The sequence below is a fragment of the Apteryx mantelli genome, chromosome 15 (genome assembly GCF_036417845.1).
Source record: "Apteryx mantelli isolate bAptMan1 chromosome 15, bAptMan1.hap1, whole genome shotgun sequence".
Lineage (NCBI taxonomy): Eukaryota > Metazoa > Chordata > Aves > Apterygiformes > Apterygidae > Apteryx > Apteryx mantelli.
This window is the reverse complement of record NC_089992.1, coordinates 537074-562318: the sequence shown is the minus strand read 5'-3', so window position 1 is coordinate 562318 and position 25245 is coordinate 537074. Positions and strand designations below refer to the sequence as shown.

Genomic DNA, 25245 nt, shown 5'->3' with positions numbered 1-25245 from the left:
CCTTCAATGGGAAATTCCGCAAGGAAGGCGGTTCAGGGAAGCTAGGTGGTCCTTTTACTCTACTTCTCCTCTTCAGATCTTTAGAGCCTTGGCAAACCTTGTATGTGTTCACAAATTAGACTTTTATGAAATAGACTTTTTTTTTCTTTAGGCTGCTCAATTTAGGATTCCAAGAGTTTTATTTTCAGGGCTATTGCATTGCCTGCCTGCTGTGATTCAGCTGCCACCAAACTCTGGTGGAGGGGCTGTGTGGGACTGCAATTTGGGGTAAATAGATTTCTGTCAGAAGCTTTGGAGAAGTTCAGGAAAAGCTGGGTAAAACAGAAGGTAAAACAATGAGGGGAAAGGCAAGGAAGAGGGAAGTGTCCAGAGATAATGAATCTTAATCTGGTACAGTTTCTGATGCTGGAATCTAGCAAGAAACATACTGGAGGCAATGTTACTGCAGGAAAGGAACTATGAGGGATAAAACTCTGTATTAAGGTAAAAATTAGATATCTGAGTGATTACAGATAACACAGAGAGGTAAATAGAAGTTAAAAAATATACAAGGAAGTGAAGGTTAGGAAAAACTTATGTCTGAAGAAAAGAAAATCAATAAGGAGATAGTGGAGCCTCTGAAGAGGTGCCAGAAGGGCAGGGATTGGAGAGGGGAGGAATGGCTTAAATGCTGGAGTTGTACCAAGGAAAAACTTAATTCTTAGCAATCTGTGTTGACAAAGAAAAGAGGGGAAGAGAGATCACACCTAGACGCGTTGTTTCCCAGAAGAGGGAGGAGCAACGCTGAATGAAAACTGAATTGTGCAAAAAAGAAAAGGAAAGAGAACCTCCGCAGACTGCTGGCTCCGGATGCGTCCTTCCTAGAATTGTGAGGAGAAGGAGAAAGACGAGGAGCACCATTAGCGAGAGTGTGGAGAAGCTCTTTGGAAGGCAAGGAGATGCGGATGAGAGGGGGCAGTGACACACTTGTGCTTACCGTTTTCGGAGAGGATTCTAACGAGTACGCAAGTGCAACTTCAGGTACAGGAAAGATGCGGCAAACCCTTCAAAGGGACGGGCTGGCAAGTATCTCAATCAGCAAACGTGCTAGAGAGCCTTGAACCTAAACTAAAAGTTTATGTAAAAACCCCACGCAAGGATTTGGTTCGCAGCTATGGCACGCAGGCAGGAGCTGCTGTAGTTAAATGGATGATGAGTTTGCCAAGTGTAGTCGCTAGAAAGGCGGGGAGACTCAAACCGGGGCTGAGGAGAAGTTGCTCTTGTGTTGCTACAAAGATCAATATTAGGACAGGTTTAATTTATTTTCTGTATTACTGATATGAGAGAAGTGGGATGGATGGATGATCTGAACACGAGAAACAGCGGTTAGAAAAGGGACTAGGGAAGTCAGTGCAGAGAAACATAAAGGTGACGGATGGAGTCGACAGCAGTGCAAGAGAGGAAACCCTCGCTAGTAATGCGTTATAAGGCGCAGAACAGAAGGATCTGTCCCCTCTGGCAGAGTGCTTACAGACAACAAGCTGAGGAAATTGCAGAAACAGTCTGATAGCGCAAAAACAGAAGCAGCATCAGTGCCTGCAGCAGAACCAGGACACCAGCCTGAAGGACTGCTGTATGTGTGCCTTTTTATAGCAGTACTTACAAGTCTTGCTCAAAAATTGATCTAAGCACTGTATGCAGCAGAATAAATATGATGCTTGCCCTGAGTGAACTTGCCATCTAAGTGCAAGATAGGAAGGACAGGGTGAACATGTAAGCAGAGGAGCACAAGAATGGAAGAAGAAGCAAGTGTCCTTCATTAGCTGCTTAATCACTGCCGGGCATTGATAAGGCATTGGTGTGCTTTAAGAAGAAATTTGAAGAAACTAGTGTAGTAGCAGCAGATCTTTGCATAGAGGTTTCCCAGAAAATTTGTGAATTTATTTGTTGGAAATTGAGTAATGAAATTTGTCATCGTTGGCGCAGTGTAAGCGAGTCCATTGTTTGTTAGCATCCAAGAAAAGATGGGTTGAGAAAGCTCTTAAAAGGCAGGCAGTTTGCGTCTGATGCAGTAGCAGAATGATGCAAGGGGGAAAATAGCAGAGTCGCCACAAGTCAGAAACATGATTTCTGCAGAAGCGTTTTGAATGAATCTAAAGGGAGCAAGGCACTGCCTGCCAGTGCAACGCAGTACTTGGCAGATAATCAAAACGTAAAATGATGACTAGCTACAGAAAAGTTTAATTTGTGTGTATGGAAAAGAAAGGTGGATCTTGGACTGCACAAGACAAAGAAACCAAACTCAAGTGCAAACTGGGGAGACTAGTGAAAGAAGAATCTTACGTTGTGGGCTTGAAGGAAAGAGAATCTGGAGGTGCCTGCAGGTCTGAGGTGGGGGAAAAAAGGAAGATTGAGAGCTCAATTCAAGGTTCAGCCTGGTTCCATTTTATATTTTTCATGGCGTGGAAGATAAGCAAAAGAGCGGGATTTGCCTGGATCCTCCTTTCTCTGTGAATCTGTTAGCTTGCTTCTTGGGTCGTGTGCCTGTAGCCCAGTTTCCCCACTCAGCCTGCAGGCCCCCCTACGGGTAGGGAAACTGGCACATCTCACTGGTGAGAGTTAACGTATTTATTCTGTGCATTATCAGAGCAGTTGGCCCTTTTTAAAACTTGTAACGTGTTCTTCTTCCAGAGAAGGTTGGAGTTTAAATATTAAATCATTCTTGCATCTCCTAGAAGCCCCAGCCTCGTCCTCCGACACTGGGACTTTTGTCTCGCCAGTACTATGTGACGCAAGTCATTTCCTTTTCTCCTTGCCCTGTGGTCTGCAGGGTGTCCTTCTTCCCAGCCCCAGGCAGCTTTCTGCACGCCCCACGGTGCAGCTCCATGGTTCCTCAGCCTTGGAAGGCTGAGTCTCAATGACACCTCAGCTAGAGATATTTCCTCAAAACCAGGAGAGACAACATATTCCTGCCTTTCTCCTTCCTCTGCCACTTCTTCAGTGCAGCTGTGAAGCAGGTAGGGGCTGAGCAACATGCTGATGTGATGAGTTCCTTTCTGCTGCGCTACCTCAGCCACAGGCCTGTAGAAGAGAAAGAACTAGCAGAGGTAGCAAGGTATGTGCTTAGCCACAGAACCTGCTTCAATGTCATGCCAGGACTGTGGTGATTTTCTATGTAGAAATCTCTTTGGGACTTAAGAGACTGATGTCTGTGATTAGATTTTGATTTCATGCTTGCAAGTGCTGTGCGAGCTTCTGCTGCACAGTGGGCTTGCGTGCGTCTTCTGACTAGCATCCATGCACTCCATGTGCATCTTGTGCTTCAGCCCTGGCCTGGCATCATTTTAGATCACCCTTGAGCTATTACTGCATATTGGACTAGTTCTAGCAGGTTTGTGCTTAGTTATTGGACACCAGACCTGAAAACCCTCCAAAGCCTTTGCTTTGACATCCTAAGCAAGATTTTAAGCAGTCCTATGGAGAGGAGAGGTCCAGGCTATGCTCTGCCTCCTCACCAAGGAGCGTGAGTGTATTTCCTGGCAGAGCTGGAAATACTTGACGAAACCTTGCTTGCCAGTGTGTTGGGAAACATCGTTTCCAGCCTGGTCTGCAAGAGCCTTGAGCAGGCTACCCAGGGAGGAAGCGAGAGCAGGGAAGTGAAACAAAAGCATTTGTCCGATTCCCACTTGTGTGGTGTGTTTATGCAGCTGCTTCAGCAGTTCTGCTAACTGTGGTGGCCTTGCTGTCTTTTGAGCGGTAAAGCCCAACTTCTTGTGTACAAGGGCTTGCATGTTTGATAGAGAAAAGTGCAAAGACTGGTTTGTGTAACACAAGGCTTTTGTTTTTGTACTGCAGGCCCAGAGGAGTGGTGCACTTCCCTCTTCTTGGAGAGCCACGGAGTGGCAGAGAATCTACTTTGTTCCAAAAGCCTCTGTCTTGGGGTTGTTGGTTTTGTTTTTAACATGTCGGTGCTGATATCAGGAGCGTGCCAATGTGTCGTTCATTCAGCCTCTTTGTCTTGTGCTGTTTGGGCTCGGAGGCAGAGATCCAGGGCGTCCCACTGCCGGATGCAGATGACCACTCCACGGAGTGTTAGAGACGTGGGGAAAACAGTTGGGTCCCTTCTCATCTCTCCTGTCCAGCAGGTTGCTGCAGGGTTCCTCTCTGGAGGCTGTTTGCTAGCGTTGTCCTGGTCCTGCGTGTTTCGCTCATGTAACGTTTCCTTTGCGCACTCGCATTCGCCAGCGGTACCCAGAACTGTTGGTACCCTCCCGGCCCCGCAGCCGGGGGTGTGACAGTAGCAGTGCTTTAATACTGCTGCAGGAGGTAACGCAGAGGTGTTTATTGTGCTGTGAGATAAATGGTTGTGGAGAAATAGCCCCTTGCTGCTGGAAAAAGCAGGATCCTGATTGGATTGAAAGAGACATCCAGTCTACACAGAAACAGGAATTGATGCAGCCTACCCCAAAACGAGGAAGACGGCAAGATCAAAAACCAAATGAGAATGGTCTTCTCTGTTTTCCAGTCTCTTCCAGCTCATCTCACCAAAACTGAGAAAAGGGACCCCTATTTTCCTGTCTGGACTGAGACCCTGGGGAAGCTGGTTCTTGCTTTCAGCTTCCATAATTTCAGCAAGAATTACATTACCAGATTCTTGAAGCCAGTGGTATTGTTTATATATTCCTTCCGGAAAACTGCTGCTCTTTCCTAGTCATCTGAAAGCCCTGGCTTTACACTTCCCATCGCTGAAAGTCCCCTGGCCCAGCCCTGCATCTGGCATCCGTTTCAGAAGTTGCTCGTGCGATGTTAGCCGGGCCGAACGGGGGGTTTTGCCGTGACCGACAAGCAGATGAACGATTAGGGAAATTAAAGGAGGGCGCAGGGAAGTGAGAATCTCGCCAGTCCTTGCAAAAATGGCAGGGGATATTTCTGCAGGAGCGTGGTTTGTTTTGTTGTTTTATCTGGTAGTAAGTGTCTCTGTGGGGAGCAGCGCTGAGTGAAACGTCAAGCTGAGCTCGAGCTAGGGGGACTGTAAGCGTGGGAGATGGGCAGCTTCTGAATAATGTGTAGTAGCCTCCAAACCTTTCATCTGCAAAAGCGCCACGCACGCTGTAGAAAGCGGAGGGTAATCCACGCTCTCTGCTGTGAAGATCAGCAAGATCAGAGCCGTAGGCCATTGCACGAGGGGAGTGCCGTTTGGTTTCTGGCCTCTTTCTTTCCCCAGCCTAGCAGAAATGGCAGCACTGCCAGCTTAATGCACGGTTTCTGCAATATTGGATTTGCAGGTGGGTAGAGAGCAGCTCTGGTGGCCTGAGAAAGGAGCCCGGCTGTTCGTGGAAGGCACCGTCGGTAGCTTTGAGGTGGGGAATGAGTCGACGTCCCTGGGCTCTGTGCGAGGTGCAGGAGGGTCTCCGAGGGGAGAGCCAGCAGAGCCGAGTCCCCCGAGCCCTGCAGCGGAGAGGTGCCGGGCGCGCGGGGGGCGGCCAGGTCCCCGAGCGGCAGGGCGGCCCGCTCCCCCAGCAGTCTCCCAGCAAGCCGCCGTCCGTCAGGATTCGCTCGGGCGCGCGGACCCGGCACGGCACGGAGCAAACCGGCCCCTCGGGGTGCAGGACCCGGCAGCGCCTGGGAAGCGCCTGACGCGCAGCGCTAGCAGCTGCCGCGGTTTCGGCGGCCCCAGGGCGGTACTGAGAGGTGCCCGCGGGGACCGTGCGATTTCCCAGGTGGAACTGGGAGCATTTCCCGCACTGAACAGGCCGGAGCTGGAGCTGGGCGCTTTTGAGGGTGTCCTGGGGGGCGTGCGTGGGCCCCGGCTCCTCCGGCCCTGGTGGCCGGTGGGCACGCGCTGCCCACGGGGCAGAGGATGGCAGGGGTGGCCAGGGCGCCCCGGCAGCCACGGTGCAGCTCCCGCCACGCTCCTGCCCTCCCGCGTGTTCCCGGGGTCCCAGGCGGTCGAGGCGCCCAGCGCCCCGGCTCCCAGCGGTCCCCATCCCCCATGCTCCGTGCTCTCCTCCCCCATCCCTCTGCTCCGCTCCCCTCCCCTGCCCGCTCCGCTCTTTGTCTCTCTGCCTCCGCGCTCCCCCTCTCCTCCCCCTCCTCCTCTCTGTCTCTTCTTTCTTTCTCTCTGTTTTTGTATGGGTTTCTCTTCCCCGCCTGGCCGCCCTCCCCCACATCCATCCTCTGCCGGCGGCTCTCCTCGGTAAAAGGGTCGCTCCTTGCTAAAATCTGGAAATTGGGAGGGGACGGAATCGCTCTCCTCCCGCGTGCCCTTTGGAAACGTGTTAGCGGGGTGGACGAGGCCTCTTTATTCCCGGGCTGGAACCGGTCTCCGGACCCAGCTCTCTGCTCGCCAGCTCCGTGCTGCCGCTTTCCCCGGCCCTGGCGGGAGGGAGACCCGCATCTCCTGGCGGCCCGGTGTGGACAGGACTCGGCCAGCCGGGGATGGTGACGGCCCTGTCCGGAACACGGGTCTGGGCCCAGCCAGGCGCCCCAGAGCAGAGGGCAGTGAGCGGCAGGCAAGGGCGACCGCGACGCTCCCGCACCGGCAGGGCTTCCCGCACCGGGTGAGCCCCATCGCCCCTGCCGGAGCGAGGATCGCCGGCGAGGGGGCGCGTGTTGCCTCCTGCCCGGACCCGCCGGGGTTCAGCCCCTGCACCGGCAACACCAGCCGTCTCCTCCTCCCCGAGAAAGTTTCCTTCTGCAGTGGCTGCATCCCTGCTCCGAGGGGGGCTCGGCGCTGATCGTACCCTCCTCTCCGTGCACGCGCGCTGGCTTCGCCCCCTCGGGAGCATCTCTTTCCTCTCCGGCAGCGCTGACGCGTCGCTGGCTCTTCCTCGGGCCCGGCCGACGCTCGGGGATTGCCTCGCCGGGTTTGTTAGGTGCTGGACCAAGAGTGTGCGATCTTGTGCCTGAATCTGCCGTGGCAGGGTGCAGCCTGCGCTAAACATATGGAAAGCGCATTTCCTAAGGAAGGACCTGGTAGTCCAGTGTTTTGATCCCCAGTGCAGCTGACCTGCGCCCTGGCAAAGTCTGCGCCTCTCCCCCCTCTCTGTCTCCTCCTATTTTCATGCCTGTTATTTTGCCCTTCCCTCGTCACTCCTTCCTTCACCGGAAGGATGCACGGCCTGTGGCCAGTGGTTCAGTGCCTGGATCTGGCGTGGGGATGCATGGCCACGCTCACCGAAGCTGGCCCAGGACCTGCCGCGCAGGGACCAGCAAGAGCAAAGCGACCGCCTCGGGCGGCCGTGCTGCAGGGCAGAGGGGCTGGTGCCTCCTGCCCGTGCTCCTCGTCTCTGCAGCCCGGCACCCGACCCCCCTCGCCAGCCTTGGGGTGGGACGTCGGCCTAGAGGCCGTATGGGCTGGTGCAATGAGAACAGGAGCACAACAACCCGGTGAAGCAGGGTGTGCCCTTTCCAGGCAGGAGAGGGCTTGTTTAGCCCAAGGTTGCCTCTCTCTAACCGTGCAGGTGCTCCTGGGACTGCTGCATAATCTAGTTCAGAGTTGATTCTGTTTTACCTCCCCCATAGGATTTCTCTTTGTTGTAGCTGCAGAAATAATTCTATTTAGAAGAACATTCTTCACCACAGTGGGAAGTCCTGGCCTCCTCCGTTTCATCTGGTGGCAGCTTTCCAAGTGTTTCCCTGCCCATCCGTACAAGCCACCCTGGAGGCTGCTCCCGGGGAGGCTGCTCCCGGCCTGCCTCCGTGCCCAGCCGTCCGCGGCTCCCTCGGAGTCCTTTGCATCGCTCCTCCGGTCCCCGCTCGGGAAGCGAGATCCTCCGATGCAGTGTCCGCCAGTACTGCGTCCGGTCCTCTCTAAGCCAGGGTTCGCTAATTAGGGGAGTCTCGCCCCTGCGGTAGGGGTAGGGAAGGCTCGAGCGAGCTGAGCGTTGGCACTTTCCAAGAATGTTGTTTTATGCCACACAACAAAATGTATAAACTTTTAAGCTGAAGAGTGTTTTGGCAGCTGATAGATCTGTTTTCCCAGCCTACCAGAGGGTTGCTCTCTCCTTCAGACCTCCCGCTTCTTTAAATGTCTCTTCCACTTCTTGTTTCACACTTTCTCCTTTGCTTTGTCTGATATTCTCCCTTAACTATTTTTCAGCCGCTGTTAATCCCAGCCTGAATTCTTAAGGAACCTGCAGAGCACTAACCCAAGGGATTTGAGGATCTGATGGTAAAACAAAACATCCCCAAGGGCGTGTTGTCTGTCCCGCTTTTTTTCCCCTCTGCAGCAGCTCCTCTGTGTTTTGCTATCCCAGATTCCTGGGTTTGTTTGTGGCAGTGCTGAAATTACTAGCTAGCTGCCTCCTTAAATCCTCTAGAAGAGAAGGTGCTGCGTGCTGCTCAACGCAGACTCCAGTCCTGGTTTTCATGAGGAAGCACACACCAGTACGAAATGTGGACGCTTTAAAAAATACTCGCTTCCTCCTTTGTGGAAATTCATACGTAGTTTAGGTGATTAGATCGAAATATACTCTGCTGGTGTGGTCTTAAGGTTGGCAGGTGCTCTGGAGACCACCAGGGTTGCGACTGGGGAGCTTTCAGAGAGGTCTCGGAGGGTCTCGGGATTAGAGCTGCAATCCGTGGTGGACTCTAAATGTTTGCTTCCAGCAAGCGCTGGGTAGGGCCCTGGCTTTGCTGGAGGGTCTGGCACTGCCCGAGACGGAGTCATGTTTAGGCCGGCAATTCCCAGGTGTGGACAGCGAGGACCTTGTGTGTAGGCACTGTGCAAAAATGTCTTTTTTCTGCTCATTTGTCTTTTGACTTTTACTGTCAAGACTGCAGCCACTGTGAATTTGCTGTGGTCACACCTCATGTCCAGTAATGATCTAACCAGTGTTGCTATGATCTCTCAATGCGCTCCTCTGTACTTACGTACCCTTCCTCGCCTCTCCACCCAAATGTTAAGTTTGTCCTCATTGAAAATGGTTGGTGTTTATGTGACCTTTTAAGTCAGTATTTCCCAAACTGTTTGGCATCGTGCTCTGCTCCCAAGTGAGTTCTACCACCCGCCTGCCTTTGCCCCTCAGCTGTAACCAGAGTGTTCTGATACAGCAAACAGAAGAATTAAAATTACTCCCTTTCATTCCAGTTCTCTCCTGTGTGCCTCTGGCACATATCGTGCAGGTTACACACCTTAGTGTGGGGGAAACAGCTCCAAATCATTTTCAGGGTACAAGGCTGCTGTCTCACACCCTGCAACTGTGTCTGCGTTATTTGTCCCTTGCTTTATGATCTTGCATTATGTTGCATCAAAATGACTTGCTCAGAAGATCTTGTGTTGACAACAGACCAAAGCAGGCTGTACTGCTGGCTAGTCCCATTGCAATATATTCTTCCCCAAACACATGAACATCGCTTTGCCTGTCATCTGTGAGCAATTCTTTGAGTTTCTTCCTGATAGTAGATGGAATTATTAAATGGCATGAGGTCAAGACTAGAGTTCTGCAGGATCCTACTGCAAGCATTCCTGGAGGGTGGTGAAGACGTTTCTGTGGTTCCAAAGAGTCTTTGAGCTGTAATAAACCAATTCTAGTCCATTCACTATGTGCAACATAAATATATAACTATATATATAGTTATCTAATCAAAATATCATCCAGGAGTAAGTCAAGTACTTTAGGTCAGCAAAAAGTCCTCTCTCAACCATGCTTAAAATTTCACATAAAGGTTGTTTGGCAAGACTCATATTTCATAAAATTGCAGTGAAAATTTGGAAAGGAAAAGTAGGGGAAATAATGCCTCTAGCATTGCAATTTTTTGCATCCTTTTGTAGCCTTTCCATGAGTTTGTCCTGGACTGATTTCCGTCTGACTGGCTTGGTTATCTTAGTTATCTTACTTTTTCAGTATTGTCATGATATTTGCTATTTTTCCCTTAAAAAGATATTAAAAATCAGGTAGCGGATCAGAAACCTGGTGACCTTTTTTTAACTGTGAAGCCTGTAGTTAAGGGCCTGGAGAAGGGGCAGAGGGAGAAGGAGCAGCGCCAGATCCTGCAGCAGGTTTCATCAGTGTCAGGCCGGGTTTGCTGTCATCACGCATGGTGTCCTGTGCCTTCCTGGTCCCCAAGGTGGGCACATACTGCTGCCACCAGACCTGGGGTGGGCATCAGCGCGTGGGGGCACCATGGGCAGAGCACAGGGGGACGGGATGAGGAATGGACTCTCTTAAACCTTCCCAGGCTTTGTGGATGATTGGTTGCCTTTTTACTGTGTTTACACCAATGCCCTGGAGAACCATGTTTTTTTTTTTACAGTGATTTTTTTAACTAGCTCTCTAGCCCTTTCTTTATAAATGACTTCATAAATCTGTTCTGTAAGCAAGCTATATAGGCCCAGTAGTACTTTAGAGGGGGAAGAAAACAGGAAAAATAGAAACAAACTGCTTATAAAATGTGAAGAAATACTGCTAAAGCCTGGCATGCTTTTTGCCAGGACAAAAGCTGTGCTGTTGGAAGGCATTAATAAAAACAAAAGGAAAGGGGAGAGGAGGTGCTTGAAAGGCGATGATGGAAGAGGCTGGAAGACTAGCGGGATGGGCCAAGTGGGGGAAGGCAAGCCCGAGCACATCTGTCGCGGGGCAGGAGAGGTCGCGGCCACGAGAGCGGGGTTAACTGCTGTACAGAAAGCCGCCTGCTCCGACATGCTCTGGGCAGGCGCTCGCTGACCCGGCGCTGCGCTGGGGGCTCCCGTTCGCGCCACCGCGACGCTCGGCCTCTGCGACAGGTGAACGTGCCGGAAGAACCGAAACCAAGCCCAGCGGAGAGCTTCTGCTGCGCGTTTTACTTGGGCCTTGCGTGTCTCTGACTGGGTTGGTCTGATGGGGAGCCGGGGACAGCGATCAGGAGATAGGTCGCCAGTTAGACGAGTCTGTTCCGGCAGAAATTCCCTGCTTGTCGTTTGGGGTGGGACGGAGCCGTGCGGCAGGCTGACACCCTTCTTTCTCTTGTTTCACAGCCATGACAGCGTAGATAGATGGTGTGAGAGATGGATCGCTTCACTGAGTGCGGGACTCAGACAGACGCCGTGGTGGTGCTGTCCCTGGCACAGGCAGCGGTTCTGGGCTTGGTGTCCGAGAATGAGCTTTTTGGGGCCACCATCAGCCCTGGGGGCTTCTTCCCGGGGCTGGGAAGCGAACTTCCGGACACTGCGACAGTCGAGCCAGAGGAGCGCGAAAGCGACTACCGGCTGGAGCATGAGGGGCAGGCACAAGGGGAAACGCAGGAAGAAGAAGCGTTAGAGGCAGAGTCATCGTTCGAAAAGCACGCCCGGAGGAGAAAACGGCCCCCCGTGAGGCTGGTGCCCAAAGTCAAGCACGAGAAGGCTGAGGTGGAAGAAGAAGAGGTAGTGTATGAAGTCTCCATCCCTGGAGAAGACAAGGAGGAGCTGCAGCGCAGCCACCCGCCCACTTTTGAAGACTCCAGCCACGAGAAGACGGTGCAGAGCAGCGCCATGAAGATGATTGACCTCAGCGCCTTCAGCAGGAAGCCCCGGCGCCTCCGGCACCTGCGCAGACACGTGCGCCAGGAGCTGGAGCTGGGGAGCTATGAGCACCGCTTCCGGGACCCCGTCCAGGCGGGCATCGCGGAGGCCAGCCTGGGCGGCGCGCCGGAGGGCACCGGCGCCGAGGCCCTGCGGACTGAGTGCGCCTTCGAGGCAAACGCGCCGTCTCTGAGCGACGCGGAAGCCCCTGTGCCAGAGTCGCCGGAGCAGGTGAAGAACGAGCAGGGCTTTGTGTGGCAGGATCCTGGGGAGTTTGACGCAGATGCAGCTGGAGCCAACAGCGAGCGCAACAAGAAGGCCCAGCTGGACCGCCTGGACATCAACGTGCAGATCGATGACTCGTACCTGGTGGAGGCGGGAGACCGCCAGAAGCGCTGGCAGTGCCGCATGTGCGAGAAATCCTACACTTCGAAGTACAACCTGGTGACCCACATCCTGGGCCACAACGGCATCAAGCCCCACTCCTGCCCGCACTGCAACAAGCTCTTCAAGCAGCCCAGCCACCTGCAGACGCACCTGCTGACCCACCAGGGCACCCGGCCGCACAAGTGCGAGGTGTGCAACAAGGCGTTCACGCAGACCAGCCACCTGAAGAGGCACATGCTGCTGCACACCGACATCAAGCCATACAGCTGCCAGTTCTGCGGCAGGGGCTTCGCCTACCCCAGCGAGCTGAAGGCGCACGAGGTGAAGCACGAGAACGGCCGCTGCCACGTGTGCGTGGAGTGCGGCCTGGACTTCTCCACGCTCACCCAGCTGAAGCGTCACCTCTCCACGCACCAGGGGCCCACGCTCTACCAGTGCCTAGAGTGCAACAAGTCCTTCCACTACCGCAGCCAGCTGCAGAACCACATGCTGAAGCACCAGAACGTCCGGCCCTTCGTCTGCACCGAGTGCGGCATGGAGTTCAGCCAGATCCACCACCTCAAGCAGCACTCGCTCACCCACAAGGTAGGCCCCGGGGCTGAGCGCACGGCTGGCTGAGCGGGACGGCAGCAGGGCCCGAGAGGCGCTTCCCCTTTCCGTGCCCAGTGGAGAAGTGTTGGCCCCAGGCCACGAGTGCGGAGGCAGAGAGAACTGTCTCGGTTCCCGTGGTGCTCTGACCGTCCCCGCGATGGGTGGCGGGTGGAGGCACCTGGCAGCTGGTGGCTAGCAGTTGTTAGAGGTCATCAGTTTGGAGTAAAACGACAGTTGTCGTTATTGGTAGGGTTTCTGGGACTGTCCGGCCTCCTCTCTCTCCGAGGGGTTTTCATCCTTGGGGAAGGGAGGCTTTCACACCTTCTGTCCTTACTGCTGGTGCTGGGACAGTGACTTGCAGGACCCTGGCCAGTTGGATACTGCCGTCCCTCCCAATGGGATCTGACTGAGGCGTTTCCTCTTTTTCAGGAGTTCTTTCAAGGGGAGTGGGGGGGGGGGGCAATTGGCCCATTTTAGCCAGAGAGCAAAGCTGGAGCTAACAGCCAGATGCACCTCTTAGTGTGTCCAGCCACGCTCTTTCCAGCAGAAAAAGCTCTTTCCTACATGCTGCAGGGCCTGCCATGGGTCTTGGGCAAGGCTTTCAAATGTGCTCCTTTGCAAGGTCTGCTTCGGGAAGGCAGTGCTTTCCAGGCAGCTCCTTTCCGCTTCCCCGCACAGCGTGCTGCTTTGCTGAGCTGCTCCTGCTCTCATTCCCAAGGCACAGACTTAATACAGACTTTTCCAAGTGCTGTAAAATGCATTTCCAGCACTGGTGAGAGATGGTATCTGTGAGCGAGGCAGGAAATGGGAACCTGAATAGTGGAGTATCGTACAATGGGAATTAAACTCCCAGGGCAGCTAGCAGGGACAGGCCAAGGCTCTGGCAGCGCCTAGCTCTACGCCTGCAGAACCGGCAGAAAGAAGGAAGCAGGAAATGCTTTGGGGAAGGTGCAGGCAGGCTGATTAGGGTAAATCTCTATCTCTCTATCTCTTTCTCACACACGCACACCCATTACTTACCTTCTGTCAGCTGGGAGTTACTGAACTAGAGCCTGCCTCAAGGAGCCAGCCCCGGTGACCCTTCAGGAGTGCTGCTCTCTGCTCTGCACTGTGACAAACACCACACACGTGCCCCGGGCTCCCGTGATCTGTTCAGAAAGCCCCCTCCGATTCCCTGCCCTAGAGCCGATACCCTCAGGGCAGCCCTGTGAGCTGGCTCTCGCTGGTACCCGCACTGGGATTCAGGCGGTTCATGCACCCTGCAGGGTATTGCCCTGCCTTCTGCTGCTCTGCCCGAGTGCTCACGCTTTTCTATAACCCTTCCAGGGTGTGAAAGAATTCAAGTGTGAGGTGTGTGGGCGGGAGTTCACCCTGCAGGCCAACATGAAGCGGCACATGCTCATACACACCAGTGTCCGTCCGTACCAGTGTCACATCTGCTTCAAGACATTTGTGCAGAAGCAGACGCTCAAGACCCATATGATTGTGCACTCACCGGTGAAGCCATTCAAATGCAAGGTACCATCGGGTGTCTGAAATCCTTCTGGGGAATAGCACAGGGGCCCTGGCACTCTGCTCTTTGCTCCCAGAGAGACACCAGCCAGTCTGGGTTGAATTCCCAATCAAACAAATGCTGTTTTGTGATGCCTCCCTCTGTTCGCATTGGCAAACAGCTCATCCTGACTTGCAGTTTCTGCTCAGAGCTACAGTGGTAGGGAGGCAGCTGTTCTGGATGGAGGGTATCGACAGAAGTGCCAGAGAAGAATAATTAGTACCTGCCTGTCTTTAACCAGTGCTAGACACAAGCTGGATTTCATGAGCACTAGAGCTCACAAAAATACTAGCACCTCATCCTCAAGGCCTCCCACAAAAGGAGTGGGAGATGAGCAGAGGAGGGAAGCCATCCAATTAGTCTTGGAAATTAGTGGGAATAATCAGGGGACCCCAGGAGTGAGGTCTGATTTGAAAAACCCAAGTCCCTGAGGCAGGACTAGCCATCAAAGGCAACTGCCTGCTGGCTGACCCCCTTTGCTGGGGGGGCGCAGGGGGAGTGTCATGCCATCAGCAGTGGCAGAAAAATAGGCCTTGTTAATCAGAAAAATACTGTTCTTAGGTTTGTGGGAAATCCTTCAACCGCATGTACAACCTGCTGGGCCACATGCACCTGCATGCTGGGAGCAAGCCCTTCAAGTGTCCCTACTGCTCCAGCAAGTTCAACCTGAAGGGCAACCTGAGCCGGCACATGAAGGTCAAACATGGGGTCATGGACATCAGCCTGGACAGCCAAGGTAGGTGCAGGCTGTGCTCAAGTCTATGGCAGGAGCTGGTACTGACTATTGGAAACTGGGCACAGCAATCTTGTCTGCTTAGGCTGCTGCCTGGAGGCTCCCAGGGATGCCTCAGTCTTGGCAGGGTGTTTTGCTCTGGTAGCTGGACTGTGTTGCAGCTGCTTTGGCAATCGCCTTTCAGGGAGCTCGGGTCTTGTTGTGCCAAGAGCTGCCCTTAGTTTGCTTGTTCTGCCGGGAACACGCGGTGACACATCGCTGTCTCCCAAGCCTCTCCTCCTCCCCATGTTCTGACTGTGACACCCTGCCCTGCAGATGTTGTGCGTGTGGCACCCGATGGAAAGGTACCAAAGGGGAGCGGAAGGTTTAAATAGCTCCTCAAGGAGCCACTGAGGCTTCTGCTTCTCTGGACAGGCCAGGAGCCCTCTGGTGACACCGACTTCCACTTTCGGTCAGAAAGGATTTTATAGGGGAAGAGAAGTAAATCCTTCTGTTTTTCTCCTAAGTGCCCCCTCTTTACGTGTCCAAAGGCATCCTGGAGCGAAGAGGAGACACCACGTGTCAGGCTCCTGCCGCATTGAGGAGCGGTGGAGCCGTTGGTGTTCTCCTTGGGCCGTAGCGCGGTGGGTGCGCGCGTGCCGCTAGCGTGCGCTAGGGACCCTGCTGCCTCAGTTGTCGGGGAGCAGCGGGGGCCGGTTGCTGCCCAAGGGACGGGGAGCCGGGAGCTGAGCGCGGTAAGGTGGCCGGCAGGGCAGGGGTCTCGCCAGCGGGGCCCAGCCCCACAGCACCTGAGCAGGGCAGACCCAGAGATCCTGACCAGGCTCAACCAAGGGTCAAGCTCGCCAGGCACGTTTGTGGTGACACAGGTCTGAGGTCTGGCCAGGAGGTCGGTCTGCAGGTCGGGTCTAGATCAACAGGGCCTGTGGCCAGGCAGGGGCCAGGCTGTGGCTGAGCTGGAGACCGTCACTCCTACGGCACAGCCCAGGCGGGGACTGAAGGCCCAGGGCTGCGCTGAAATGGGGCTCCTGGGCCCAAGGGCAGGGATGGGGGGAGACCCCGGGTGAGGCCGGCCAGGGCCATTAAGGCCCATTAGTGCCCTCAGGGCCCGGACAGCAGTGATGCTCGTAGAGCATTTGGAAGCGCTGCCTCTCCTTGCGCTCAGCAGTGGATATAAGGGGAGAAGAACTCGAGTAGGTATCGTACGTCCCCTGGTACAGCTGTCCGGCCTAGCTGGGAGTTCTCAGCTCCCAGAAAGAGGTCTCGCTACTGGGCATGTATCTCAGCACCCAGTTTCAGGCATCGGCACGGGTGCAGTTTTGCACCAGGATCACCCTTGTTTTGTAAGGACAGAACTGCAGATGCATTTTACCTATTTCATCCACATAGTCTTCCTCGCCATCTTGACATACAGCTTGAGCGTGTACTCAACAGATACAGCAGGATCCTCCCGTTTCTGCCTTTTTTTTTCCCTTTCTTTTTTTTTCCTTTCTCTTCCCTCCGACCCCAAAAACTTGCACTTCAGACTAGGTTCAGCCAATATCCAAGACCTGCTGCTGAATAACAGTGGATGGGGGTGCAGTGCTTTGAGGCACAGGCAGTGAGTACAAGCATGTGGATAAGAACTTGGAGAATGATTACCAGCAGCTGGGGTTTTCTGAGGTCTGTAATCCTCCCTGGGTGTTCCTCTCCCTCCTTGCCTCCTCCTTTGGCTTTTATCATGTGGACCCTGTAGGAAAGGTGCTGTATACCTGTGCATTCGGCACAGAGCACGGGTTCTGGCAGACCCAGTAGTAGGGCATGCATCTGCAGGGTGAACATATGCACAGTCAACACTTTGTGTAGTAGTTCTGCAGGCCTGCAGCGCTCTCTCTTCTGTGACTGGTCCCTGCTACTGCACGTAGCTGGGAACGTTCGGAGCTGCCAGCAGGACTTGAGCCCTTCTCTCACTAAACAGGGAAGGCCCCAGTCTCCACCTACCTGAGTGACACCTAAATCCCTTAGCTCTGATTCTTTAAGGCTAGATTTTTCTGACAGCTTTTTGCAGCTTAAAAGATAGTCTGATCAGAGGCCTCTGTTTCTAAAGCTAGACATGCCCCAGCATTGCCTTTCTGTGGCAGCAGATGTGGGGCAGATACAGCATCTGTTTTTTCATGCACTGTCTTCTAGATCCCATGATGGACCTGGCTGGGACAGATCACACTGAGCTGGACAGCCAGCAGGAAATGGAAGACTATGAGGAGGAGAACTCTTATGACTACGGAGGGGTGGGGAACCCTCCGGATGAGAACGCACTGACAGAGCAGGCTATGAAGGAGATGGCTTATTACAACATGTTGTAGCTGAGCGACAGGGCGGCAGGCCCAGAGCACACTGGAAGAAGGCTGCCGGTGACCTGCTTGGACTTTGTTGGGTAAGAGGAGCTCCTGTCGCACTGCTGACAGGCTGTCACTCCCTGCAGCATCCGGAACAGATCTGCACCACTGCCCCGTGAGAGGGGGGAGGCTCAAGCGAAGTGGGTGAAGGAGGAAACAGGGATGTCCTAAAACCTTTGCTGGGGCAAAGGAAGGAGCAGAGCCTGGAGGTGGCACAAGGCAGCGGTAGCTACCTGCTGTAAGCGCTCAGAGCTGGTGTACTGAGCCATTAAGGGCTCAGTCCTAGGATGTTTTGAGACCGCTGCAGAGATTTGGTTGAGCTTTTACCATCACTTGGGTCATTCCCTCTCAGGGCCCCTTCTTCCCCACTCACCCCGAGAGGGAGCGTCAGAGCTGCGCGCTCGCTGCTTGCAGCTCACCTGTGCAGCGTTGAACTCCCTTCACTCTTCTGTACTCCTGCCTGCCTGCCCCTGGCTGAGCGCCTCTCCATGGCAAGCCACGACTTCACTCTGGTGTTCACCCTTGCTTGCACACTAGAGTTCTCCAGAAAGCATACTTGAAGCTGCAGGCAGGGGAAGGCACATCCCAGAAGATGATGAGCATTACTAATTATTCTACCTCCTGGGTCCTCCCTAATCAGCTGTGCTGGGGTTGCAGATCAGCCTGTAACCATCAGGCCTTTACACCCACCTTTTGAACACCCAGCAGGGCAGAAGCCCCTCTACCTGCAAGAAGCCAAGCAGAAAGGAAGCTGTTTTGCATTTCTTGCTCTTTCACTCTCTCCTCAGCAGGTGAGAACAGTTCTGATTGTTTTGGCATTAGCTGCAAGCTGATGCAAGCATAACTGTGGCAACCTAAGAAAGGCCACAGGGCACATACAAAACAGAATATTTTCTTACAAACTAATTGCAAAGCTCAGTGGAAGCAGCAGCTCTGAACAGAGCAGCTTTAGTGAGCAATGTATTTAAAGGAAGGCAAACCCTGTTCAACTTGAGCAAATGATGGTATTTTGAAAGTAATTTATTTTTTTCAGATGTGCCGCGTGGTTGGATTTATCTTTTCACTGAGTTCAGTTTCTTTTAACCAATGTTCTTTGTAAACCTGTGTAATGTGCGTGATCTGTGAAGCTGCAAGCAGAGCAGGCTGCGTTGGAACTCAGGGCTCCTGAGGGAGGGCTGAGGACCAAAGAGAAATGTCCTGCTAGCTGCAGGAAAGCAGCCGTGTTGGTCTACTGAGTAAGGAGGCAGGGCCTGTGGCTAATGAACCAAAGCTGCTGTATGTGCTATAGGCAGTATCTCTTCACCCCTTTGAGCTTCTCCAGCCTCAACCATCCCACCAAGGAACAGAGGTGTTCAGAATTCAGGAAAAGAGTTTCATTCTGGAAATACAGCCCTTGGGCTGCTGGCTTGCCTAATGGCCTCTCAGATGCTATGGAGGGAGGGAGAAACGTGCCAGAGAAGTGATGGGAAGCAAAGGTGGCAACTGCTGAGCCTGCGTTCCCATCCCCTCTGCTGCAGAGAGGGAGCAGGGGCAGCATGCATGCTCCTGCCCAGCACAGAGCGCTGCTCTCACAAGCATGGCCCATGCCATTCGTAACCCTGGCAGACACCAGCATGTCCGGAGAGGCTGCAGCAGGCCCAAGACTGGGGGGCAAACCATGATTCCAGAGACAGAGCAGAGGGGGAGCTTCCTGGGGAAGAGGAAGTAGCAGTATTTGCACAGAGTCCAGGACAACCTTAGCCAACCCTCTGTCTACACACAGCCTGCTGGGGGCTCACATGATGAGGGCTTAGCAATGCTTCCCAAGGCAGAGCAAGCATGCTGCCTTCACTGCAGGCTCTTGTGCAAGCACAGCCATGTGCCTGGCCTGGCAGCCCTTTGCTGGAGCATGTCACATGCTGCCTGCCTTGCTCAAGGCCCATCAGGACTTGTGGGTGCTGCCAAGTAGTGTTGTACGTCCCTGTTCCCTAGCTAAGGGGAGTTTTTCTTCCTGCTTGCTGTGAAAGTGGAGCTAAGCACCTGCTTTGCCCCCTTTGGTTAGTGGGATAGCATATCCAAAGGGGGATGTCAATCCCCTATCTCCAAAAAGGTTGTGCTGGTGAAGAACAGTGGCTCTGAGAGCAGGTGATGCAACTCAGCACTTCCCCCAGCAGGGCTAAGGGCCAGCTCCAGGCGCAGTGCAGCGCTCAATTGCTCGGGCCCCCCAGCTTTGCTCTTGCCTTCCTCCTGCCAGGGGCGTAACTTCCTCCAGACTTGGGGCAGGATGGAGAAAGCACCAAGCTCCCCAAGCAGCAGGGAGCTCAGCCAGCCTGGACTCCCTCACAGAGCTTGGCAGTACAGCCCCCTACCCCGATCGACTTCTGTGCTGCAAGACAGCACAGCACGTCCCCCACAAACTACCTCTGTCCCTGGTTACCAAAAAAAAAAAAAAAAAAAAAAAAAAAAAAAACCCACTCATGCCACAGGCAGTGACTGTGAGGAGCAGCCCCTCTGGAGCCAGGCCAGTGCCTGGGAGCAGACAGGTTAGGGAGGCCGAGCAGAAGGGGTCTTGCCGCTGCCAAGGCGGCAGCGGTCACTGCGCACCCCTGAGCCGGCTGGGCAGAGCTCCGGGAGGCGCACGGCACGGCCTGCGGGGCTAGTCAGCATCAGGGTTTGCCCCAGCAGCTCGTGGAGACGAGGCAGATGGTGCCGCGGGAGGATGTGGTCGGTGCCTCTGCCGGAGGGGACCGCGGCCGCAGTTGTACAGAGGATGCCTGCAAGCTGTGCAGCTCCTGTGACTCCATTACGTTACTGCGTTGTGTATGCAGGGCGGTTCAGCCGTCTCTTGTGCAAAGCCCTACTGTGTTTTTTGATCTCCTTGGTTTGAAGAGTTGTTTAGCAATAATTCTAAATAAATGAATATTCTTTAGCTGGCTGGCTGCCTCCTGCGCCTGGGCAGGGAGGACAGGGCCGGCAGGAAGCCCACCCCTGCGTGCCTGCCAGGCGGGCCCCAGGAGCGGAGCTGCCGCGGGAGGGCAGCAGTGCCACGCGGAGCCCTGCCACCCGCCCAGGCCTGCACCCATCCACCACGCACACAGTGGGCCTGAGAAGTGTTTAATTGCTATGTTTGGCACCATGAGGTCAGAGGTTACATAAATTACAGCACGGTGAAGGGCAGCCCTCCCCAGCCCGTTTCCTACAAACCCCTGCTAGAAATACTTTAAAAACACTCGTAGGAAAACTGCTTATAAAAATTATTTCAAATGTTCCTGAGCCAAGTCAGTGAGCTAAAGGCGGCGTCAGCTCCCTATCATGTTAAAAATGAGGTAAACGCCTGGCACCACACACACAGACACCCCCCTCCCTGCTGAGAAAGGGCCCTCTCTACTTCTTGCCCAGGGCTTTGTCCAAGTTGTTCTTGATGGCATCCAGGAAGTCTGTGGTGTTCACAAAGTGCTCATTCAACTTCACGCTGGAAGAAAAGGTGGAGAGAAGGGCTGGAGGGGTCCTCTGCCCACCCACCCCAGCCCGCAGCAAGGCTGGCAGGGTCCCTGCCCTTTCCCGGCCCTGGCTGCAAGCAACCTCTGCCCCATGCAGAGAGTGCACCATGAAGGAGACATGCTAAGGAAACAAAGTCTGTGCCAGGCACAACAGCTCCATGGTGCATGATGTGGCTTCCTTGCCCAACTGAAGTCAGGGCCTGACCCAGAACTTGCTATTAATATATGCTTAGAGTCTACAGTGGCTGTCCCGTAGCTGTCACAGAGAGGCAAACTTGCCTTCGTGGCAGATGGCGCCTGCGTTGGAAGGATTCCCATGTACCCACTCCACCTCATAAGCCACACTTACTTGGCCAGACCATGAATACAGCCTGCAAGATCCTTTGTCATTGTCCCACTCTCCACAGTTTCAACACAGACCTTCTCCAGCGTCTGAGCAAACCTGGGGGAAGAGCAGGGTCACATGCAGTTCCAGCAAAGTCAGCACCCCGCAGAGCAATGCGGCCAAAGGCTACCCCTGTCCTGTAGCCTCCCACCCTGCAATCGCAGCTCACTGCTGCCCTCGAGGCTGGGACCAGCTCAGACACATCCGCACAGGAGACGGCTCCCAGCAGCTTCCCCCTTTCCCTGCCCCGCTCTGGTCTCCCTCAGAGAGCCTGCCAGCCATTCCCAGCCCTCTCACACCACAGTGACGTGGGCTCTTCCACCGCCTCTCCCAGCAGCATCCCTGCCCCCCGGTGCTTACTTCATCAGGTCAGGGTTACTGTCCAGCTTGCCTCTGTGCTCCAGGCCACGTGTCCAGGCAAAGATGCTGGCAATCGGGTTGGTGCTGGTGGGCCGTCCCTGTGTGGGGAGAGCGCTCAGAGGCCCTGACTTCAGCAGCAGACCTCGTGCAACCCAGCGCCTGGGTACACGCACAGGGCCAGACGGGCCCGCCGCTCCCAGGAAAGTGCTGGGAGAGCAGGGACAGCACACTCACCTTCTGGTGCTCCCGGTAGTGGCGGGTGACCGTGCCGTGGGCTGCTTCTGCCTCGATGGTCTTCCCATCCGGACACACCAGGACGGAGGTCATCAGGCCCAGGGAACCGAAGCCTGCAGCAGGATGCAGGGGTTGGGGCAGCGCAGACAGCATCCAGCCAGGCAGCCCCTGACCACCCTGAGGAGGGAGACCACGCAGCCCTCCCACCCTGCACAGCTTGGCCCTGCTCCTGCCCACAGGCCACGTGAGCAGCCCCAGCTTGCTTTACCTTGGGCCAGGATATCTGACTGGACGTCTCCATCGTAGTTTTTGCAAGCCCAGACGAAGCCACCTGTGGATTTCAGCACCTGGGCAACCATGTCATCGATGAGCCGGTGCTCATACCAGATCTTCAGCTTGTCAAACTCCGTCTTGTAGTGCCTGGGAGCCAAGAGCTGGTGTTAGCAGGGCCCTGCACAGGAGCTCCCCAGGACGGGAGGGGAGAGAGCCAGCACCCCCTCCGAGGAGCACAGCAGGCAGCCCAGCTGCCACACAGGGGTGCTCACACTATACCAGGTCCCAAAGGATCTTTGTCACCCTTGATGTAAGTCCCCCTTCCCCAGAAGGAGCATGCAGCCAGCACCCAGTCTGCAGAGCTACCCAAATTCCAGCACAAGCGCAGGTGGGACCTTGTGAGCTGCCTGAGTTTGTCAAAGTCCATACTTATCGAAGATCTCTTGGAAGATGTCTTTGAAGCGCCCATCGTAGGCCTTGAGGATGGTGTTCTTGGTGCTCATGTACAGAGGCCATTTCTTCTGGATGGCGTACTGGAAGCAGCTGTGAGCAAAGCCTGAGATAGACTGCAATGGAAACACAAAACACACACATACACACACACAGTCAGTAGGGGCTCCAGTCCCCCCTCTTATCACAGACAACTCTCCATCCCGCCAGCCTGGCCAGGACCACCACGGGTAGGGCTGTGCTGCTGCACAGGGCAGTCCCACAGGGACCCCATCCACCTCCTCCCAAACCCAGCCCAAACCAGAGCCCACAGTTACCTCGTCTGTGTTGTACATGCCCATCCCAACGCCACCTCCAGGGAAGTTGTACACCTCCCACTCCTTCACCGCGCTGCCGTCCTTGGGCGTGAAAACCATCTTGAACGTCCCAGACTTGTCCACCACGAAGTCTGTGGCTTTGTACTGCAAGGAGGAGCCCAAACTGTCAGTTTGGGGTCTGGCAGGACCCTTCCCCAGTCCAGCCCCTACATGCGGCCGCACCACCCTGCTTCCCTGCCACCGTGTGCAGGCAAGTGGCTCACCTGATCGCCGTGGGCATGTCTGCCGATGGTGATGGGCTTGGTCCAGCCGGGTACCAGGCGAGGAATGTTCTTGCAGATGATGGGCTCCCGGAAGACTGTCCCGCCCAGGATGTTTCGGATTGTCCCATTGGGGCTCTTCCACATCTTTTTCAGCTTGAACTCTGGGGTGTGCAGAGGTAAGACCCCAGCCTGTCCCTCTCAAGGGATGCCCCTCTACCAAGCACAGCCTTGCCCCAACCAGTCCCAGCAGCACTAACCCCAACCCATTCCTCAGCTCCTGCTCGGCTCTCACCCCCCGGCCCTTCCTGCCGTGAGCTGCCGGCAGAGACCCGCTGCTCAGCCAGCAAAGGAGAGGGGCCAGCCCTGCACCCAGTTCATGACCTGCACTGAGCAGGAAGCCCGTTCTCCCCCAGCCCCACGCTGCCTGCGTTACTGCGGCACCACGGAGCACCTCAAGGGCCAGGCACAGCACCGTGCTCGGGGGCACCTGCACCCAGCCCAGGCAGAACGCAGCATCAAGGCACCCCACTAGTGAGCTGAGCCTCTTCCACTGGGAATGCCGCTGCCCTAGCCCAGAGGTGCCAGGCAAACACCGCAGGGGCTCAGCTCCATGCGCAGCTGCCACGGCAGGGAACAGCTGGCACGGGCTGGCCAGCCCCACCGCTCGCTGCAGCCAGAGCTCGGCCCCGTCTGCCTCGCCCCAGCTGGGCACGAGGCTGCCACCCCCCTCCTACCTTCCACTCTGGCCTCGTCAGGTGTGATGGTGGCACACTTCACCGCCACACTGTACTTCTGGGTGGCCAGCGCCGAGTCAATGGTGACCTGGTCATCTGTCTGGTCCCGGTGCGGCAGGCCCAGATCGAAATACTTCAGCTGCACGTCCACGTTGGGCAGTATCAGCTGGCAGAGGCCATGGGAGAGCGTCAGCGCGAGGGGCGCAGGGTGCTGCTGCGGGAGCGGCCCCCTCTCCCCAGCGGGCACAGCGCTGCCCACCGCTGCGCCGCAGCCCTGCGCGGGGCCGCGGGACCGTCCCTGCCCCCAGCGCAGCCGCCGCCGGCTGCCAGGCCCGGCTCAGCTGCCAAGGCCTCCTCGCTTTCAGGTCCCGCCGGAAGCTGCCATTTGTTTAAGCACCTGCTTCCTGGACACGGCGCCGGAGGGGGACGGCCGGGGAGGGCGGAGGAACAGGAACCGCCAGCTCCGCTTGCAGGAACCCGCGGTGCCGGATACATCGCGGCGGCACAGGGCCACGGGGCACTCCGGGGCCCGCCTGCCGGGGACGGGCAGCGGGGGGCAGCCCCAGCACGGGCCGGGGCCGACGTCAGCCCATGGCGCGGGAGGAGTCCCCCGGCGCCCTCCCGGCACGCTGGCACGTGGCGGAGGACGTGGCGAGGAGGCGCAGGTCACCGCGTCCTCCCACCTGGGCCCCACGTTACCTTCTCCTTGATGAACGTCCAGATGATCCGCGTCATCTCGTCGCCGTCCATCTCCACCACCGGCTTGGCCACCTTGATCCGCTTGTCGGCATCTAGGGGGTGGCGGCGCAGCTGTCAGAGGTGCCCCAGGTCCCCCGGCGCCCCGGGCCCCCCGCTCTCCACTGCTGGCAGTGCGGCCGGGCCGAGGGGCGCCGGTGGCCAGGCGAGCTCTGCCGGCTGCTCCCCAGTGGCCCCTGCCAGCCCCAGGGCTGCAGCTCAGCTGGCTGGTGCGGGGCCGGGAGACGCCCCTCCAGGGACCCCGACCCCCAGCCCCGGGGGCCCCGTCCAAGCCTCCCCGCTCTGGCAAGCAGCAGAGCACAGGGGCTTGGCCACGGCACAGCCTGAGCCCACCCAGGTCCAGGCCAGGGCGCAAACCCCGCTGGGGACTGGGCCTGGGTCTGGGGGCAAACCACCCCCCCGAGGCCAGGCCCTGGTCATGGCCCAAGCCCGGCCGGGGCCCAGGACGGAGCACTAACACCGCTGGGGCCAGGCCCTGGTCATGGCCCAAACCCCGCTGGGGCCAGGCCCGGGTCGGAGCACGGCCCCCCCTCGGGGCCAGGCCGGGGCCGGGGCCGGGGCCGGGTCGGGCTCTGACCCCGCCGGGCCCGGTGGCGGTGCCGGCGCTGACCGCGCTGGGCCCACAGCGGCCCCCGCGGTGGCTCCCGGCCGCGGCCCGGCCCGCAGCGCCCCCCCGCCCCGCCCCGTCGCGTCGCGGCGGCGCGGCCGCGGCGCCCTCAAGGACACGGCCGCCGCGCTGCCCCCGCTGCCCCCGCTGCCCGGCGGCGCCGTCCCGCACTCACAGTGGCGGCGCGGCGCGGCGGGGCCCAGGGCGGCGGCGGCGGCGGCGGCGGGGGCGCGGGGGGCCAGGCCGGCGGCGCGGCTCAGCGCCGTGGCGGCGCGGAGGTAGTGGGCCATG

General features: G+C 56.4%; 2 protein-coding genes across 2 annotated transcripts in view; one reads left to right on the top strand and one right to left on the bottom strand.

The window, feature by feature from the left end:
* ZNF710 (zinc finger protein 710) overlaps positions 1-20004 on the top strand; it is a 44746-nt gene extending 24742 nt beyond the window's left edge. Inside the window, exons 2-5 of the mRNA XM_067305290.1 lie at positions 10937-12433; positions 13766-13957; positions 14553-14727; positions 16891-20004. Of these exons, the coding sequence (XP_067161391.1) occupies positions 10967-12433; positions 13766-13957; positions 14553-14727; positions 16891-17063 (2007 nt within the window). The 5' untranslated portion in view covers positions 10937-10966 and the 3' untranslated portion in view covers positions 17064-20004. The remainder of the gene's footprint in view (positions 1-10936; positions 12434-13765; positions 13958-14552; positions 14728-16890) is intronic.
* Positions 20005-20173: 169 nt separating this feature from the next.
* Positions 20174-25212, bottom strand: IDH2 (isocitrate dehydrogenase (NADP(+)) 2). Its single transcript, XM_067305291.1, has 11 exons — positions 25130-25212; positions 24291-24382; positions 23592-23757; positions 22858-23018; positions 22595-22738; positions 22257-22393; positions 21823-21974; positions 21555-21667; positions 21321-21418; positions 20925-21017; positions 20174-20547 (listed from the first exon to the last, which is right to left on the bottom strand). The coding sequence occupies exons 2-11, from the start codon at positions 24339-24341 to the stop codon at positions 20460-20462; spliced, it is 1203 nt and encodes a 400-aa protein (XP_067161392.1). The 5' UTR covers positions 24342-24382; positions 25130-25212; the 3' UTR covers positions 20174-20459.
* Between the last annotated feature and the right edge of the window lie 33 nt (positions 25213-25245).